The sequence below is a fragment of the Meleagris gallopavo genome, chromosome 1, assembly GCF_000146605.3.
Source record: "Meleagris gallopavo isolate NT-WF06-2002-E0010 breed Aviagen turkey brand Nicholas breeding stock chromosome 1, Turkey_5.1, whole genome shotgun sequence".
In the NCBI taxonomy this organism is placed as follows: domain Eukaryota; kingdom Metazoa; phylum Chordata; class Aves; order Galliformes; family Phasianidae; genus Meleagris; species Meleagris gallopavo.
Genome location: NC_015011.2, coordinates 29456511 through 29473953, shown reverse-complemented (window position 1 = coordinate 29473953; position 17443 = coordinate 29456511). Strand labels below are relative to the sequence as shown.

General features: G+C 35.1%; 1 protein-coding gene across 1 annotated transcript in view; it reads left to right on the top strand.

The window, feature by feature from the left end:
* The window catches only part of ADAMTS20 (ADAM metallopeptidase with thrombospondin type 1 motif 20), a gene marked incomplete at its 5' end in the record, with an annotated part of 91183 nt that overhangs the window by 40551 nt on the left and 33189 nt on the right, over positions 1 to 17443 (top strand). The window contains 13 exons of the mRNA XM_019612782.2: positions 3112 to 3257; positions 4163 to 4344; positions 4442 to 4578; positions 5693 to 5810; positions 9059 to 9154; positions 10247 to 10413; positions 10526 to 10655; positions 11562 to 11688; positions 12313 to 12523; positions 13194 to 13358; positions 14020 to 14184; positions 14870 to 14992; positions 16276 to 16383. Of these exons, the coding sequence (XP_019468327.1) occupies positions 3112 to 3257; positions 4163 to 4344; positions 4442 to 4578; positions 5693 to 5810; positions 9059 to 9154; positions 10247 to 10413; positions 10526 to 10655; positions 11562 to 11688; positions 12313 to 12523; positions 13194 to 13358; positions 14020 to 14184; positions 14870 to 14992; positions 16276 to 16383 (1875 nt within the window). The remainder of the gene's footprint in view (positions 1 to 3111; positions 3258 to 4162; positions 4345 to 4441; positions 4579 to 5692; positions 5811 to 9058; positions 9155 to 10246; positions 10414 to 10525; positions 10656 to 11561; positions 11689 to 12312; positions 12524 to 13193; positions 13359 to 14019; positions 14185 to 14869; positions 14993 to 16275; positions 16384 to 17443) is intronic.

Sequence of the window (17443 nt, the reverse complement as noted above, 5' to 3'; positions counted from 1 at the left end):
TGTGTATATATGTATGTGGAAAGTAAGTATGAAAAAATTCAGATGGATTTTAATAAAGGTGATTAGATTTTAGCTGTCTAGCTGTCTGGGAAGCAGTGGAGGATCTTTTGAGCTGTAAAAACAAGTAAAATTTTTTTAAGGGTCAAACAAAGAATTTTTCCTATAAACAGGGATTTTAATGAAATATTTTTCTGATTAGATGTGATTTCAGAAAAACTGAGGATTTTCTGTGGGAGTGTTACAAGGGGGAAATAAAGTATTTAGATTTTTCACAAGGAAAAAAAATGTTGGAAATTTGAAAATGTTGTAGAAAATGATTAAGTGTGTTATTAGAATATGTTTTAAAATAGTTGATATAATCTGACTAATAGATGTATACTTGTCTGAGAACCAGTACTACAGAGACTTGAGATGCTGTAGGTACAACTTCAGTTAGCTGCAATTCAGTTTCTTTTGCGTTACATGTTCATTTTATTAACCACTCTATTTTCATTGTTATTCTATGGTCTAGACCTCACTTCTTCATGTGGTCTGGTTTGCCCGATTCCATACTTGACCTTTTCTCAGAAAGCAGACATGGCTGTAAGATGTATTGTAGGAAGAAGCACATCAGACATAGATCTAAAGTGCAGCAGCAGGTTTCCATAGATTCATTCATTTGCAGCAGATGACACGGAGGGATTTACATTAAAACATTTATTTCTAGGTGATAAATGGGAACACTCCAAAGAGATAAATACAGCCAGAAATGGTAGTTCAGAGATTTTTGAACTGTTACATTCATCTGAGTAGATGTTCTTATCTAGTTCTTGCTCATTGGGTGATATGATGAATCTGTATAACTAGAATCACTGTATAGCATGTTCTTGTACATATACTGTTACTCTTGATTCAATTAAGTTTAGCATAGCCTGACAATTAACACTTTAATAATTTCTTTCAAATTTGCTTTCCAGGACACTTAGCAAGTACAATAAGTTGTGAGATATATTGGAAGTACTTGAAATCAGTTTATCAAATCACTGTTTAATCCATACTTAGAAGTCAAAGTGCTTGTTGTAAATAGGCAGTTAAGAAATACGAATCTGGGTACCTGTAGATCCACTGATCCCAAACTTTGAACCTCCTTCTCATCTCTGAAGATGTAATAATTGCATATGGATTTGGGTCGGGTTTGGGTTTGATTCAAGCAAGCATTGAGGAACATCTGGAATGCGTCTGGTGCCTGAGTTTTCGACTGTGACTCCATCATGTTGCTTCTGTAGGAATGCAGCAGTAGAATAATAGCTGAGACAAGTTTGTTGAATAAGCTATTAAAATCCCAGATGTGAACATGTGCTTTGCATTTTTATAGATCAGAACAATGCTGTTGTGGGTATAAAATTTCATTTTACAACTCTCTTTTCCTGAGTTCTCCCTTCAAGCTGCTGTGAATGTTTTTGTGGAAGGAAGAACTTAAACGCTAGATCCTAGTGTCATATTTGGATGTTTGGATGCATTATAGGTTTTGTGATGTGAGATTTAGAATCCTCAGCCTATAATTGTAAAAAAAAAAATTCAGAAGATGTTAATGACAATTCTTGGAATGCAAGATTTTAATGTTTCCTCATGTTTACCTTCAACTTTCATAAACTGCATTCATATCTTTTATGTTAGTTAGTTTACCTCCTAGAGGTACTAGAAAGTTGAGGTACAAAGGAATCCTAAAGGCATCTGGAAAAAAGTAAAAGTAATGAAAACTGATAGTAAGCACTGTGGTGATATGCAGATAACACCAAAACGATGCCATTATTTCACTGGCTGAGTTACAGTGTTAGTCTTAGCATCGAGTGATCTGGCCAGTTTGCTGAAACATTTAAATGGCTTCTATAGCAATATAGATCCGGCTTTGGTTCTGTGCTTGCTTTGAGCTTTAAATCACCTTGATTGATCACATTCTCAGAGGAAGACTTTCAGGGCTTGAAATACATAGACAATGCTTGAGAGTCAGCATGACCAAAGGCCATACAGGCAGAAATTTTACTACCAAATTGGATTAAGAGTTTGAGCATAATTCATAATGGAGAACCTGATTCTTTAACAAAGTCCTGTTTGGAGAACAAGGCCCTGGTCCTCATGGGGGACTTCAGCTACCTTCTTTTATCTGTTGGTAGGTCAGCACAGCAGGGCATAAATTATCTGGGAGGTTTCTGGCATGCTTTGATTACTTCGTTCTCTAAGTGATTAAGGAGCGAAAAAGGAGATGTGCTCTGCTGGACCTTAAACTAACGGTGAAGGACTGGTTGTAAATGGGAAGGTCAAAGGCAGTTTTGGCTGTGGTGACCGTGAGGTGGTAGAATTCAAGAATCTGAAGGTAAAGATGAGGCTGAATAACTGCTCACAATCATGGATTTCAAGAGAGCAGATTTTGACCTCTTCAAGGATCTGCTTGGTAGCATATGGTGGGATAAGGCCCTAGAAGGAAGAGAGGCCAAAGAAAGCTGCTTAGTATTCAAAGACCACCTCCTCCTAGCTCTAGGAGTCCATCCCAAAGAATAGACAATTGGAAAAAATGCTCATGTTAGAATAACTCTTGAGAAACTATATGCAACATTTAAATCAATTTCTGAAAGGGTTGGAATTCTTGGGTTGTTTTATTTTCTGTGTATCCTTGAATTATTGTTATGTGGTAGAGAGTTTAGTTGGACTAAAACCTTTAAGACTGTGGGATAATACCAAGCTGCTCTGTGCCACAGAAAGTGAAAATGCAAAGCCTAAGCTTCATAAATAACAAGCAGTTGAGTTGATATGATCTGTTCTGATGATTCTAGTGACTGATCCATATATGTACTGCAGGGAATGATGGAGTCAATGTGGCTGTGAGAACCCCTTCTGACAACAAACTGGATCATCAGTCTAATCTTGAGTTTGCAGTCAGTCATCTAAAATATGGAATTTTCTCATTTGTCTATGAGCACTGACTCCGTGTAGTTCATCCAGTCTGCTCTCTTGTGCTCAGTTGTGGGCAGTCTTTGATGGATGGCTGAAGTCAATTTTCTTCTTTCTGTGCCTAATATATATGGTAACCTTTTGCTTAACTTAGAAATCTTTTTTTGTTTGTCAACTGCACAGCACTGCCGCCATGGAATTTGTGTGAGCAGAGAAATGGAGACGCGTCCTGTAGATGGAGATTGGGGACCATGGGGACCTTATAGCTCATGTTCAAGAACTTGTGGAGGTGGAATCAAGAGCACCACCAGGCTCTGTAACAGACCGGAGTATGTTTTCTGTTGTTCTCCTTCATTAGAGCAGGGTAAAGGAATTATGACATAATAGTTTAGTTCAAAAAAATATGAAGATATTTTAGTTTCATGAATTCGTTCAAAACAGCAGTAAAATAAATGTGTTTTAACCATGTCTGAAAAGAGGAATGAGTCTAGAGACTCCAGTCTGCTTAGAACTTCTAGAGTGCTTTTGCTTCAACTATGTCATTCACATTTATAGATACTGATGAAGACTCAGGTTTTTTTTCTAGCTTTACTCTATATACTGAGGGTTTACTTAAACATTGTGATACTTTCTCCAGACTGGAAGTTACAAAACAAAAAAGGATATACTGCCTAGTAATCTTTTTAGTAAAACAGTTGATTTGCTTGGTTTTAAGACTCTTTAACTACCAACCAATAATGTTCACAAGCAACACTAATTACTGCAGAGTCAGTTACAATTTACATTATAGTAAGAAACTTCCATTGACTACATAATCTACGTGGGTTTCGTTCTCTGTAACAAAAATCAGAGAGAACTTTGCCCTTAACTTCTACAGAACAAGAGCTGCAGTTATGGCTATTGGCTTTTCTTAGGAAGTAATGCCATCTTGATATTATCAGAAGGATATCACCCCAGGTTATTTTGTTTTCCCTGATGAATAAGAGACAAGCTGATTAGATCTTGATTAAATAGGCCTGTGTCAGTCTGTAGTAGCTGATGCTTCCAATATGCTGTTGATAATTTTTTCCTTTCCAAGAACCTGCTAGTATGGAAGTATTGTGTAACAGGATTTACAAGTTAGGAAATGTAATTTAAAATTACAGAGGAGATACCGATTCTGTGAAAATTTTACTGGAAAAAAGGAATTTTAGAAAATAAGAGACAACATTTTACATTTATCTGTTTTTATTAGACCAAGAAATGGAGGAAAGTACTGTGTTGGCCGCAGGATGAAATTTCGTTCCTGTAATACTGATTCATGTCCAAAGGGCAAAAAAGATTTCCGGGAGCAACAGTGCTCTGAATTTGATGGCAAACATTTTAACATCAATGGTCTTACATCTGCTGTTCGCTGGCTTCCAAAGTACAGTGGTAGTAAGTAACTACAATTTTTTTTCAATTAATAAAATAAAAATGTTTCTTTAACTAAAGTAATAAAACAGACAAGAAACCTGTTGGATTTTCTTTCCAGTTTCAATGAAAGATCGCTGTAAACTTTTTTGCCGAGTTTCTGGAACAACTTCCTACTATCAGCTGAAGGACAGAGTTGCTGATGGTACTCCCTGTGGAGCAGAAACCAATGACCTTTGTGTTCAAGGCTTATGCAGGGTATTTAAATCTAAACTTACTAATTATTAAAGTCAGTTTTAACAGCTTGTAGAATAGATATTAAATAAATATACACTGAAATAACCATTATTGAAAATATGTAAAACCAGATGTTTTGAATTTACTTAAGTTGATTTTAATCCCTACCAAATTAAGATCTGGAAATTGAGGCAATTAAGCAAAGCACATACATCTGAATCTGAACACCCACAGTCTTTCCTCATTAAGCCTGATGTGTTGTTATTGTCTGAGAGAGCAGAGGGAAACTGATCTGAAATTGGTGTAAAAGAAGGAAAGAATCATGCTGTGTGTTTATTGCTATCATATTTCTGCTATCAAAGAAGTGAAAAAGTCAGAAAATGCAAGGGTAGATAGATTACACATTTATGACTTTACTGCAAAGCGAGGATAAACAGACCCAGGAAAGGGATCATTTAAATGTGCTTAATAGAAGTTGTGGAAATGCCCACCAGATTTTGTTAAAAAATAACAAACTGATATATTAAAAAAGTTCAAGACTTTTTTGTCCATCCTAAGTAGATTTGCTGATTTCAGTGAAACTGGCTAAATTCAGAATGAGGAGAAAATGTAGCTTTTTATTTGGCTGTATATCAAAATGGAAGAGGAAATGCCAAAGAACAGTCCTGTTTATGATTGTGGGGAAAAAAAAAAAAAGAAAGGAAGTGTAAGTAAATATTTATAAATGAGAAGTGTTTCTGTGCTAGTCTACATGTATTCTCTTTCTCGTTTTGCAGCCATGACAGACTTGAATATAATTGATATTCATGCACGTGTACATACTCATTTTAGAATTTCAAGACTTTATGTAAATACACCTTAGTTTACATACCATGTTGATATTTTTATACAACATCTTTAAATACTTCTGGGTAGCTTTATATAGTTCTTGATATATTGAGTGAATTTGTTGTAGTAAGAATGTATAATCCGGAACTATACAGTATACTAAAATGTAAGAAGGCTTTTCATGAACTGCCAAGGAAGACTAGGTATATACAGTGAATGAAAATGTTTCTGGGGAGTGGGAAACTAGCATTGTGTATTTTCACTTTTTTCCACTGGACTGAATGAGACAACATTATATTTTTTGTAGCAAGCAGGCTGTGATCATGTTTTGAATTCCAAGGCAAGGAGAGACAAATGTGGGATCTGTGGTGGTGATAACTCTTCATGTAAGACACTTGCAGGTACTTTCAACCGTGCTCGTTATGGTATGTTTGTATTTTTAAAATCTTAATGTACATTTCAGTGTGGTTTAGAAATTGTACGTTTAAGGAAATGGGATTTCAGTGTATGTTCTTTTCTGCCTCTGCTAACAAAAAAATATCCCCAGTTTTCACTCATGTGTGCCCTTTCAAGGATGAACGGAAAGCACTGACACAGTGACCCATTCAACTGAAAAGTCTATCTGCACTATGTGAAAAAACCAGTTCAGTAGTTAGAGCAAAAAACATAAGTAATCTCTGGTTTCATATCAAATTCCAAAAGGCTTCTTCATGCATTCTCAGTGGTTGAAAGAGGCCACAGGCGAAGTGAAAATGACACCTGGAGAGCTGCCAAATAGGATCTTCAGTGGACAAAGGAGTTACTGGTCAGCAGGGAAAGCATATTTAGCATCCTGCTGGATTTATTTATTTTTTCCAGGCAAAGGCCTTGTGCCATGCAAAAAGTATCAAAAGCTTAAAGGTGAGATACAACTACTTCTCCTCTACAAATAAACATAACTTTTCTTGTGTCTGTCCAGAGATGCTCGAAGAAGTTACTATTTTTATTAGAGACTGGATTCTGAATATTTGGTCAAAACACTAAAGAAGAAGAATGTAGTTTTTTGTTTTCCATCACTACAAGTATCACACAAATTACGTCACAAATACATTTGATACAAATAAAATAGTATACTAAAGCTACCATTCATTCAACTATGGTAAAGATTGTCACTATCAGCTTTATCAGATTGTCACTATCAGTTTATCAGCTTTGTGTTATCTCAGACTTATTTACTTCTAACTGAAATTAATTCCACAAAGTAGTAAAATTTTCATTTTGTGCATTTTTTGACAAAATGCATCATCTCAAAAAAGAAACCTATCATTTTTATATTAAAAAGTAAATTATGAAAAATGGAAGCTCATAGTATGTTGTTGTTTTTTTATTTTTACAATCCATTTGACACAAGGTAGTCTGATTTGAAAGTTACTGTGTCATTTGCTTTCCTAGACGCTTTAACTGATTTACTGTAGTGCTACGTGTTCTGAGGAAATAATTTATATAGGAGCTCATATTTACACTGGGAGGCAAGATGACTACATTCATTATGTAGAATGCAATAAAATAAGTTTCCCAACTTGTTGCTATAGATTAGACAGAGTGTTGTCAATTCTTAGAATCACATAGACTTGCTTGGATTAGAAGGGGTTGTCTAGTTTCAGCACTCCTACCATGAGCAGGGTTGCCACTCACCAGATCAGGCTGCCCAGGGCCCCATCCAACCTGGCACTAAACACTTCTGGTTGGAGTGGGATCCACAGCTTCTCTGGGCAGCTTGTTCCAGTGCCTCACCACTCTCTGAGTAAAGAATTTCTTCCTAACATCTAACCTAAATCTTCCCACTTAGTTTAAAGCCGTTTCCCTTGTCCTGTCATTATCAGACCATGTTAAAGATCAGTCTCCCTCCTGCTTGTAAGTTTCCCTCAAGTACTGGAGGGCTGCAATGAGATCTCCCTGGAGTCTTTTCTTCTCCAAGCTGAACAAGCCTGAATCTCTCATCTTTTCTTCACAGAGCAGGTGCTCCAGCCCTCCGATCATCTTTGTGGCTCTCCTCTTTGTTATATCACTAGATAAGCTTGCCAAAGTCCGTATACTTGGTCTTTTTCTTTAATCTGTAACTAGTACCATTCCATACTGTCACAAGCCATTTTACTGAGGAACTAGGCAAGAGCAGCTTGTGGTACGTGCTTGTATTCATACAGTTATGAGGACAGTCATGATGTTGTCATTAAGTGTTTAAATGACAGTGAAACACTGTCATGTATTCACTGTGATGAAATGCTAATTTGCTAAACTCCCAGTTTAGAAAATGGTCATCTAATTATGTGAGCATAATTATTATGCTGGTTATAATTGCAGTAGATTAGAGATTCTGAGGATTTCCTGGAAAACTTTCCTTCTCACTGCCTTAGTATGTGATCTAGTATCCTTTTTATACTTGACAATGTGCTAGGCAATTTTATTTGTAGTTTCCTCCCGTATTTTGTCTTCTGTATTCCACAAGGTTTTCAGTGTGAGAGACGAGGGCCTTTTCTGTGTGTTTTTTGTTTTTATTCCCAATATTACTAGAACAGTGTCTAAAGGCTCTTTTAATCCAGGTAGCAAATCGTGCAGTTGCAGTGCTGCCCCCATCTGGTAACTCTGATGGGCCTGTGATTAGTTTAAATGCTCCTTTTAAGTTTTATAGTTTTATTAGGTTAAAAGTACTGGGAAATTAGTGAATTAAGAAACTTAAAAGACTATACCCATTTAATTTGCTACCCATGGAAGTTAGTCAACTAACTAAAGTTCAATAAAGGCAAGACTTTTAAACACAGCAAAACAAGTGGCAAAGTTAGCAAAGATTATATTAATGCTTTAGATTGCATATTTTTGTTTATTCTTTCCCGTGTTTGCTATATTCAGTTGTTCTTAGTCACAGTGATCCTTCTGAATTTGTAATTAGCATCTGTGAGAAACTACTGTTTTTTTAGCTTGTACTTAAGTACAGAGCAACAGATCTGAAAAGTAGATCAGTACACACCTGATTTTGTTACCTGAAGATGAGGATACCGTAATACTGGTTGGACATATTACAGGAAACAGTGACTCATTTGTGAAGCATTTTTATTCTAGAGGATGCTCAACATGATAACACTTGTAGTAGCAGAATGTGGATCTGACATAGCTCTTTTGTCCAGTACATCTACGTCTGTTGTAGCACTGCACTGTTTGAGTATTTAGGACTTGTTCTTTAGAGTGCTGTGATGCAATACTTTTGTAAGATAGGGAAAACCTAACTCAGTTGTACAGAGAATGGAAGTACTTCAAGTGATTCATTTAGACATGTATGAAAGTTTTGTGTCTAAACTATGAGCAGCCACCGTGTTTCCTGAGTCTCACATAATATACGCGACTGCTCTCTAGGTGAACGCATGTTATTGTTAAAGAATAGAATTCACATTTCTGAACACAGGAATGAATTTTAGCTGTCTTTTGAGTTATGAAAATAAAAATTCAATTCAACTGACTTAAAGAAAAAAGACACACAAAGATATTCATATTTTCATCCTGAAAAAGTGAGGGTATTCAGAAGTAATGGTTGTTGTTGCATGATAGAGTTTGTTGAATAAAAGTAGTTAAACGTATGCTCATATCTGCCAGCATCTGAGTATTTTTATCTGTGGTTAATTTGTGAATAATTACATTGCAGGTTACAATGTTGTAGTACAGATTCCCAAAGGAGCAACAAACATTGATATTCGGCAGCACAGCTACTCAGGGAAACCAGAAGATGACAACTACCTTGGTAAGGGCCTCCAGCGTACAACACTGACAGATGATAGTTTTCATGCTCATGTCAAAAGTCTGCTCTAGACACATGTTGTCAGAAGCTTGATAAAGTCTTTAGAGCAAATATGTAATTACATTCTATCACCACTTGCCTGACTCTCTCAGTAGGTGTTCATTTTAATAATAATGAGATGATGGTAGGTTTCTGATTCTTGAATGTCTCACTTGTCAGAGAAGACAAGTTATAGCATGATACTGTATGATTTTGTCAATTTTTGAGTTTGTTGTGGCCATGATAATTAAATCATCATGAGCCAGCTAAAGAGTATTGCAGGCATTTGAGTTTATAAATATTGAAAACATATTTAGAAATGAAGCAGTCAGCAAACTTACCGGATTTCTCATGTTTTTTCTATTTTTCTGTCATGTCTGAGTGTAAAGATAATATTTTGATAAATTTATTTATGAATTTGTGATATGTGATAGAAACAAAGAAATCACAAGTGAATGATACCAAAGATCTTGGTTATTTTATTTCAGAGTAATTATATTATCTCTGAAGTGCCTGAGAGTAGTATATTGATGCATAGTTTCTTTCTCTCTTTTTCCGTTGTTTTATTAATGTTTACTTTGCTATTCATCTTTGCTATTATAATAAAATGGTTATTATTATTCTGAATGCATATTAATTCCCTTTTTCTTACTTTAGAATTTACTTTTAATAGCTACTTAACTAAAAATAGCTCCAACAAATAGAAGAATGTGCACTGTAGAATAGAACAGAAATATGAATGATGTTTATTCTCTTCTTCAGTACCTAACTAAACTAATCTAAACCTAACTAAATTTAAAGTGTGACTGTACTCAGCTTTCAGCAAAACAAATATTATTAAATGTGTTATTGCAGAGAAATGACAACTGCTCAAATGAAAGCTGCCAATGGTTGAGATTGAATTCATGCATTAGAAATGTTTGGTACAACTTTAAAATCTTACATGTAGACTAAAACATGGCAGTGTTGATGCAAAGATGTATTTTTAGAAGTTTTGATAGAAAGAAACTTCTAACTAAAATAGAAGCTTTACTTACATATTTATTTTACTTACAGCGTTATCTGATATTCATGGGAATTTTATCTTGAATGGAAATTTTGTTGTAAGCATGTCAAAAAGAGAAATCAACATACATGGAGCAATTTTTGAGTACAATGGTTCAAACAATACAGTAGAACGAATTAACAGCACTGATAGGATTGAAGAAGAGTTAACCTTACAGGTGAATATTTACCTTTTTTCATGAATTTGAAAATTGGCTACGTGGTCATTGTGTTCACAATCTTATGCCATGCTCAAATTTACTGAAAAACAGTTATTTTATCTCAATTAAGGTTTTGTGTGTAGGGAATTTATACAACCCTGATGTGCGTTATTCATTCAATATTCCAATAGAAGACAGAAGTGATCTGTTTACGTGGGATCCCTATGGACCCTGGCAGGACTGCAGCAGGATGTGTCAAGGTAGCGTGAATTCTTCTGACGTTTAGGATGGGACTAGTCTTAAGTACTCAGATTTTGTTACGTCTGCTTGTAAGGAAGAAACTCAGCATTTTCAGAAACTTTAGGTGCATGTAGCATTTAAGGGCAGAATGGCTTCACTTTTTCTTCTCAGTATAATTCTGTACCCAGAATTATGTTTGTGTTCCCTCCCTTTTTAACTATGGGAGTGGTTCATAGAAAATAGTTGAATCAAGTCTAGTGCATCCTTTATAATTGTATGTCTACTAAGATATAGTTAGCAGCTGTTATAGTACTTCCAGATGGTGACTGACTGGTTTGCCTGGTATTTTTCATATGTATTTCTGTGTTTTGGTTATCTGCTACTTTAAATGGAGCTATTGGGAAATATAAATTTAAACCAATATTCCATATGCTATTACAGCCTAAAAATAGAGCCACAATATGTATACAGTGTATCTATGAACTGTATGCGCTCAGATTTTTTTTATAGATTCTCCTATTAACAGGTGCTTTCCTGTACTTGAGATAGATGGTGAATTTCTGCCAATTTTGAGTCAGGCTGAAGACATACTCATGTGCTAGAGAAGCATAACATCTGCCAACTGTAGTACTTCTCCAACCTGAAAGACTCAGGTCTTTTGGGTACTTTGTGCTCAAACTTTCTGCTTCCTTAAAGAAAGGATCATGACCTCTTAGCTAATACAGTGGCAAATGCAATTAGGATGAGTCTGCTCTCACCAGGAAGGTAGCTAGCTGCACAGAGCAGCATGTTTCAGCAGAATTCTCTCTATACAAAGATTAATGCTAATGGGGTATCTCAGCTAAATTCCTAAATGATGAATTAAATCCATTATTGTAAAAAGGCTCTCTTGTTTCAACCCGCTTTTCACTTTTCTTCTTTTCAAGGTATTAGAAGAAGAAGAATGACGTGCATACGTAGAAGTGATCATGTGGTAGTGTCTGATCAAAGATGTGAACATATACCTCCTGTTCCAGATGTCTCTGAAGAGTGTAATACAGAGTGTGAATTAAGGTAACAAGAGATTCTTCACTAATTGAATTACTGTGGTCTTTCTTACTTTTCTTGATAGAGATTGAAACAAAGTAATTGACTGCTTTATTCTTCCTTGCACCACTTCCTCTCCTTCCATCATTCGTCCCTTCTCCTATCTTTCCCTCCTTTTTCAAATCTGTATATATATATATGTAACTATTTATATAATTGGTTTATACAGTAGGCCTACAGTTCTGCAATTAAGTAGAATTAATGTGCTCTTTCTAATTCATATTCATAAAGCTCAAGAAAATTGTATTCCTGAGCAGAATATGTTTTTCAGCAGAACGGTACCTGTAACTGAAACTAATTTGAAACACAGACTTTTTTTCCCACTCCAAGAAAGCCCTCAATGAAGTGTTCAGAATATAAAGGTTAAAATTATGGCTTATATTTTTCAAAATCACCTGGGAGATTTAGACAAAAGGTTCTTGAAATTTAAAAAGATGTTTTTAAAACTATGAGTTCAATTCGTTTATATTGCTTTGAAAATTCCAGTCGTGACTAGCTAATCCCTAAAATGCAATTTTAGGTTCTTTCTCTGAGTGTTTAATTAACTTAATAAATCATAGTTAGCCTTTCTATAACAGTTTATATTTGCAGGTGGCACAGCATTGGCAAAAGTGACTGCACATCAAGGTGTGGCCCAGGGTATCGATCTATAGAAATCCACTGCATGAAGTACTCCGTTTCAAAAGGACTCAGTGCTCTGGTGGACGATAGATACTGTGCTGATCAGCAGAAACCACCAACCAGAGAGCCCTGTCATGGCGACTGTATGTTAACAAGTTGGCACTACACAGAATGGTCAGAGGTATGAATTCAAAACCTTTGTAATTATAACATTATAGTTCTAGTTACTCTTCGTAGGAAATCTTGGTTTCTATTTACATATATTTTTCAGTTTAAATAACTAAAAGAAAATAATGCTTGACAAATCCAGAAGGGTCAAAGGTACAAATTCAAAACCGTTTAGCATTAGACTTACAATTAGTGTTCATAAGAATTCTTGTTTTTTTTCTGAATATATATATATTTAGTTTAAATAACTGAAAAAAAAATAATGTTATACAAATGAGATGTTGTTGGAAGAGCTAATACCAGACTCTGGATTTTGGTAACTGCTGGACATAATTCCTCATATTGTAAGAAATTCTAGCTGTCTACAGTATTTCACAGCTTGTATTTAGAAGTCAGCAGAGAATATTGGGGCATATTTTATTTGGAGCCTTAATAATTTAGTACTGTGTGCACTGGAGAAAAAGAATAAGTACAGTTTCAGCTGTAACCGTTAATGAGTTTTGTCTTCAAGCTGCTAAACAAGGTGCCAAATTTATCTCAGGTGAACACAGTAACAAAGTATAACTTTGATGTAGCTACATTTGTCTAGCACTATGCTTTTCGCCTCCAAGACTGGTAACCTATTTTGACCTGTGTTTTTTGTGCTATGCTTCCTATTTCATAATATCATCTGAATGCCGCAGTGCTCCAGGAGCTGTGAAAGAGGTGTCAGAACCAGAGAAGCTTTCTGTTTGAACAACTTGGGTCGTCATCTTCCTGACAGGGAATGTCAGGAACTTCCAAGAGTTATAACACAGAGTTGCAATGAATTCTTGTGTCCAAGCTGGTCTGCTAGTGAGTGGAGTGAGGTAATGAATCATGTAAAGTTTAAGACTCCTTTGGGCCTGATCATCAATATAAAAATAATCTGAACTGTGTTTTGTTCTGATTATTTTGGGGCACATGAAAGTAAAAATTCTTCAGCTATAGGACTGCACTGATATGCCTCTCAGGTTACAAATGGCATGAGAACTTCTGAAAACCACACCTAGATTTATTTTTTTCTCATAAATTTAATTACATTAAAGTGATATAGCAAAAGCTCCTTTATTTGGTCATGCATGTACCTTCCTTTTTTTCTGAAGCAATGAACCTTCAGCCAACTGAAGAGCAGAATTATATCCATTTCATTGTAGATTTTATATATGTAATAGAATGGTGGATGTCTTAAACAGGTTCCCAGTGAAAGCTGTGACATGTGCGCTCATGTTTTAACTGTTTTTATTCTATTGAAAATAAGCAAGTTGTACTTTGTTTTCATATTTTATAGCTTTAGAAACTTGATAGTGATTATTTATATTATGTGTTTGAGTTGATGTTACTAGAAATGGAGAGCTCACAAAAGAACTAGTTCTGTTGCATGAAGTACATTCATGGAATATTTTTGTGAATTATGTAATCTTCAAAATCCTGCAGCTTGCTATAAAAAAGTGAAGTCTTTACAACCTGATTATTAATGTTATTTTACAGTGCCCTGTGACATGTGGCAAAGGAATGAAGCATCGACAAGTGTGGTGCCAACTTAATGATGAACAACTGAGAGACGATTTCTGCAATCTGAATGATAGACCAGGATCAGTAACACCATGTGAACTTCCTGAGTGCGCATCTTGGCAAGTAGGGCCTTGGGGAGCAGTGAGTACATAAGTATTTCTGACTTTTTGTTACTGTTTCAGACCATGAATGATCACAGCACAACATCTTTTATGCATTTTAATTGGAACGTAGGCAGCTATTTGAAGGTGTGTTGGTTCGTATATTTGTTTGGTTCTATTCACTGTCTAGCCTGTAATTTAGTAATGCTCTCATGTAAATTAAATGCTTCAAATAGCCACTAACTTTGAGCCTGAATATAAAAAATTACTAGTGATATTTCTCATGAACATGTTTCAGCTCCAAAATAATGAAAATGTAGATAGCATAGCATTCAAATGAATGAGAAAAGTAAAAGACCAAGTATTTATAGTTGCACCAGCACGTTTAATTTATAGCTTGAATTAAGATAATTGAAGTATATACGCTAAATAATAGCAAACAAGAAGTTTGTCCCAGTCTGTTGCACACCCTCCAACATACTGCAGGGGGCAGAGTGGGAAAAAGAGGAAGTGGTGATATTTTGCAAGTACTGTTGTGCAATAACCAAAATACTGGTTTGTTGTGAACGCTGTTTTAACACCATATGGTCTGATGTGAAGAAATTTACCTCCATCGCAATAGATGTTCCTATTTATGCTAGAGAGAGTTTTAAAATAGAAAATGTAATTAAAAAATAATTTTGTTTAAACATAGTGCTATTTCAAGTGTGTGACATTCTTAACAGTGTACTGTAACGTGTGGACGTGGATACCAGATGCGTGCAGTCAAATGTGTTACTGGGATTTACAGAGTTATTTTGGATGATGACAGAGAATGTAATGCTGCTACTCGTCCTAGAGATAACCAAGTAAGTTAAGAAATAACTTCCAGTTGGTTGAGCATTTTTGCTGAAAGCATCTAAACACAAACATTGTCTACTGACTTCTTGGAGAAACTTACAAGAAATGAGTTCTAGAATGAGGAAACTATATGCTCTTTTTCTGTGCTATTTGACCTGGAGAATAACATGGAAATTGGAGATTTGAAAATTTGATATATGTTGAAGAGATCCAAAGAACTGATTATTTGTAAATACATTTTTTTTAAAAAGCTCCAATGTGTAGAATAAAGTAAGGTGACTGCTTGCTGTTATACTAAGTAATCACACCTAGCTAGATTGGAATTCTGCTCCAGAATTCTGTTTGTTCTTTAAAGATAGATGTATTTACTTGAGGAAAGCTTTGATAATGGAAATAATAATTTAAAACTGTGTAGACATGAATTGTATATGGTTCAATATGGTATTAATATGGGTCTCTACACTTCCTTCCCATCTCTGTTTAATTACTTTATCATTCCTTAATTTAAATCTATTGTCTTTCAGGAAAAATGTCTTCAATAAGTTAGTGGGTTTACACATAAATGAGAGCAATTAATGTCAAACATGCTACATATTAGTTTGTTGATCTGGCTACCAGACTGCACTTACATGCAGTTAGGCAGATAACCACTTATCTCTTGGAGGACAGGCTCTGATTCTGATCTTTTTTTTTTTTTTTGAGAGCAAAAGAAAATAGGGTATTGGGATCCAGAATATACCTTGCACAAGTCACCAGTCCAATGATGGTTTCTTGAATAAGATTTCGAAATGTAAAAGCCAAGCAATGAGTACAAATTAATTTCCTCTCCACTCAGATTTGGTTTGAATATGCTTCATATTTGGGGTTGTGGTACTTGTTCATCTGTTGATTGAAACTGAACAATTTATTGTTATTGGTAACTGAAGGTATAAAGGACAGCAGAGCTGCTTTTTTCTCTCAGTTCTGTACTGCACATGGCTGTGAAACAGAACAGTCATGTTCATGCCAACTGTCTCCAGCAAGCTACTAAATTTGGCTATTTCTCAAACTGCAAATATTAGCTATTACTAATACAGAATTAACGTTAAATAGATTGTCTTCACCTCTCTATTTAAAACAAAACAATTTGTTAAAAATCTTTCAATAATGCCACTGAAAAGTAGATTTATTGGTTAATTAATGCTGACATATTGTAGTCATAGGGTCTGTCTCATTGTGGGAGCCATCTGCTTTACATTTGGCTTTTCCTAAACTTAGATTTTGAAAGCTTTTTTTTTTTTAAACCCCATAGGAATGTGAATTGCCCTCTTGTCCAGAAACTACAAAATTATGGACTACATCGTTTCCTCTAATCCATGTAGGAAAGGTGACCCAATGGCGATATGGATCATGGACCCCAGTATGTAGTGTAATGGTGATCACAGCTATCAGAGCAGTTCTCCATTCTTTCTCTCCTTTTCTGTAAAACCATCGTTACTATATTTTTCAGACCAAAATCTGCTTGAGATAATTTTTAAAGAAATTCTGATATATTTTTCTTAAGAACACGTTAGTTTTTTTAGAAGGAGATGGACACTTCCAGCCAATTCTGTGATTAAACCTAGCCAGGGAAAATAAAGGAAAAACAAATGAATGGGATTTGAGGGGCTGGAGTTCTGAGCAGACCAGTTTTGATATGATTAAGAATGTTCAAGGAGATGTGTTTTAAAATAATTTATCAGTTTCTGAGAATGGAAAACATCTTTCATTCAAAAATATGATTTACATCTTGTACGTGAATAACATATTAAATTGTTTATGTCTTTAAAAATCCTATTACACACAACTTGTAAAATAAGCAACAGAGTCCCAGCTGATATATGCACTAACTTTGTTTAACCAGAGTGTTTAATTTTCACAGTGATGAAAATTGCTAATACAGAATTAACGTTAAATAGTGATGAAAATTGGTTCTATTTGACAGAATTATAAAACTTTAAAATCATCTGTAAAAATGTACCTGTCTGTTAATCCCTTGAGGTTCTTAATGAGGCATATAGCAATTACATCTTTGCTGAAAAGCCTTTAACAGAACAGTAGTAAAGACTGCATAGAGTAGAGCTACACAGAAGCTCTCTACTAAATCCCCATGGTACTTTTTAGCTATAAAGACATCTAAAGGGGCTCAATGGATTATGTTAATATGAACTAGAATGTGATTACCAGGTTTTTATTACATCAATTCATGTAAATATTGCATCACTATGCAACAACTAGATCATTCTAGAAGCTGCTCTCTAATGTTTCTATTGTTAGTAAATTTTAAAATTCCCTTTGCAACTGTATAATGATTCCATATTAGAGTATAAGTGCTTCCTCTTAAATATGCTGAATTACTTTCCAGTAAGGCTCAGCACTTCAATTTCAATCCTAGAGGAATTCTTAGACCCAAACCACCTAGCAATATTCACTTCCTTCCC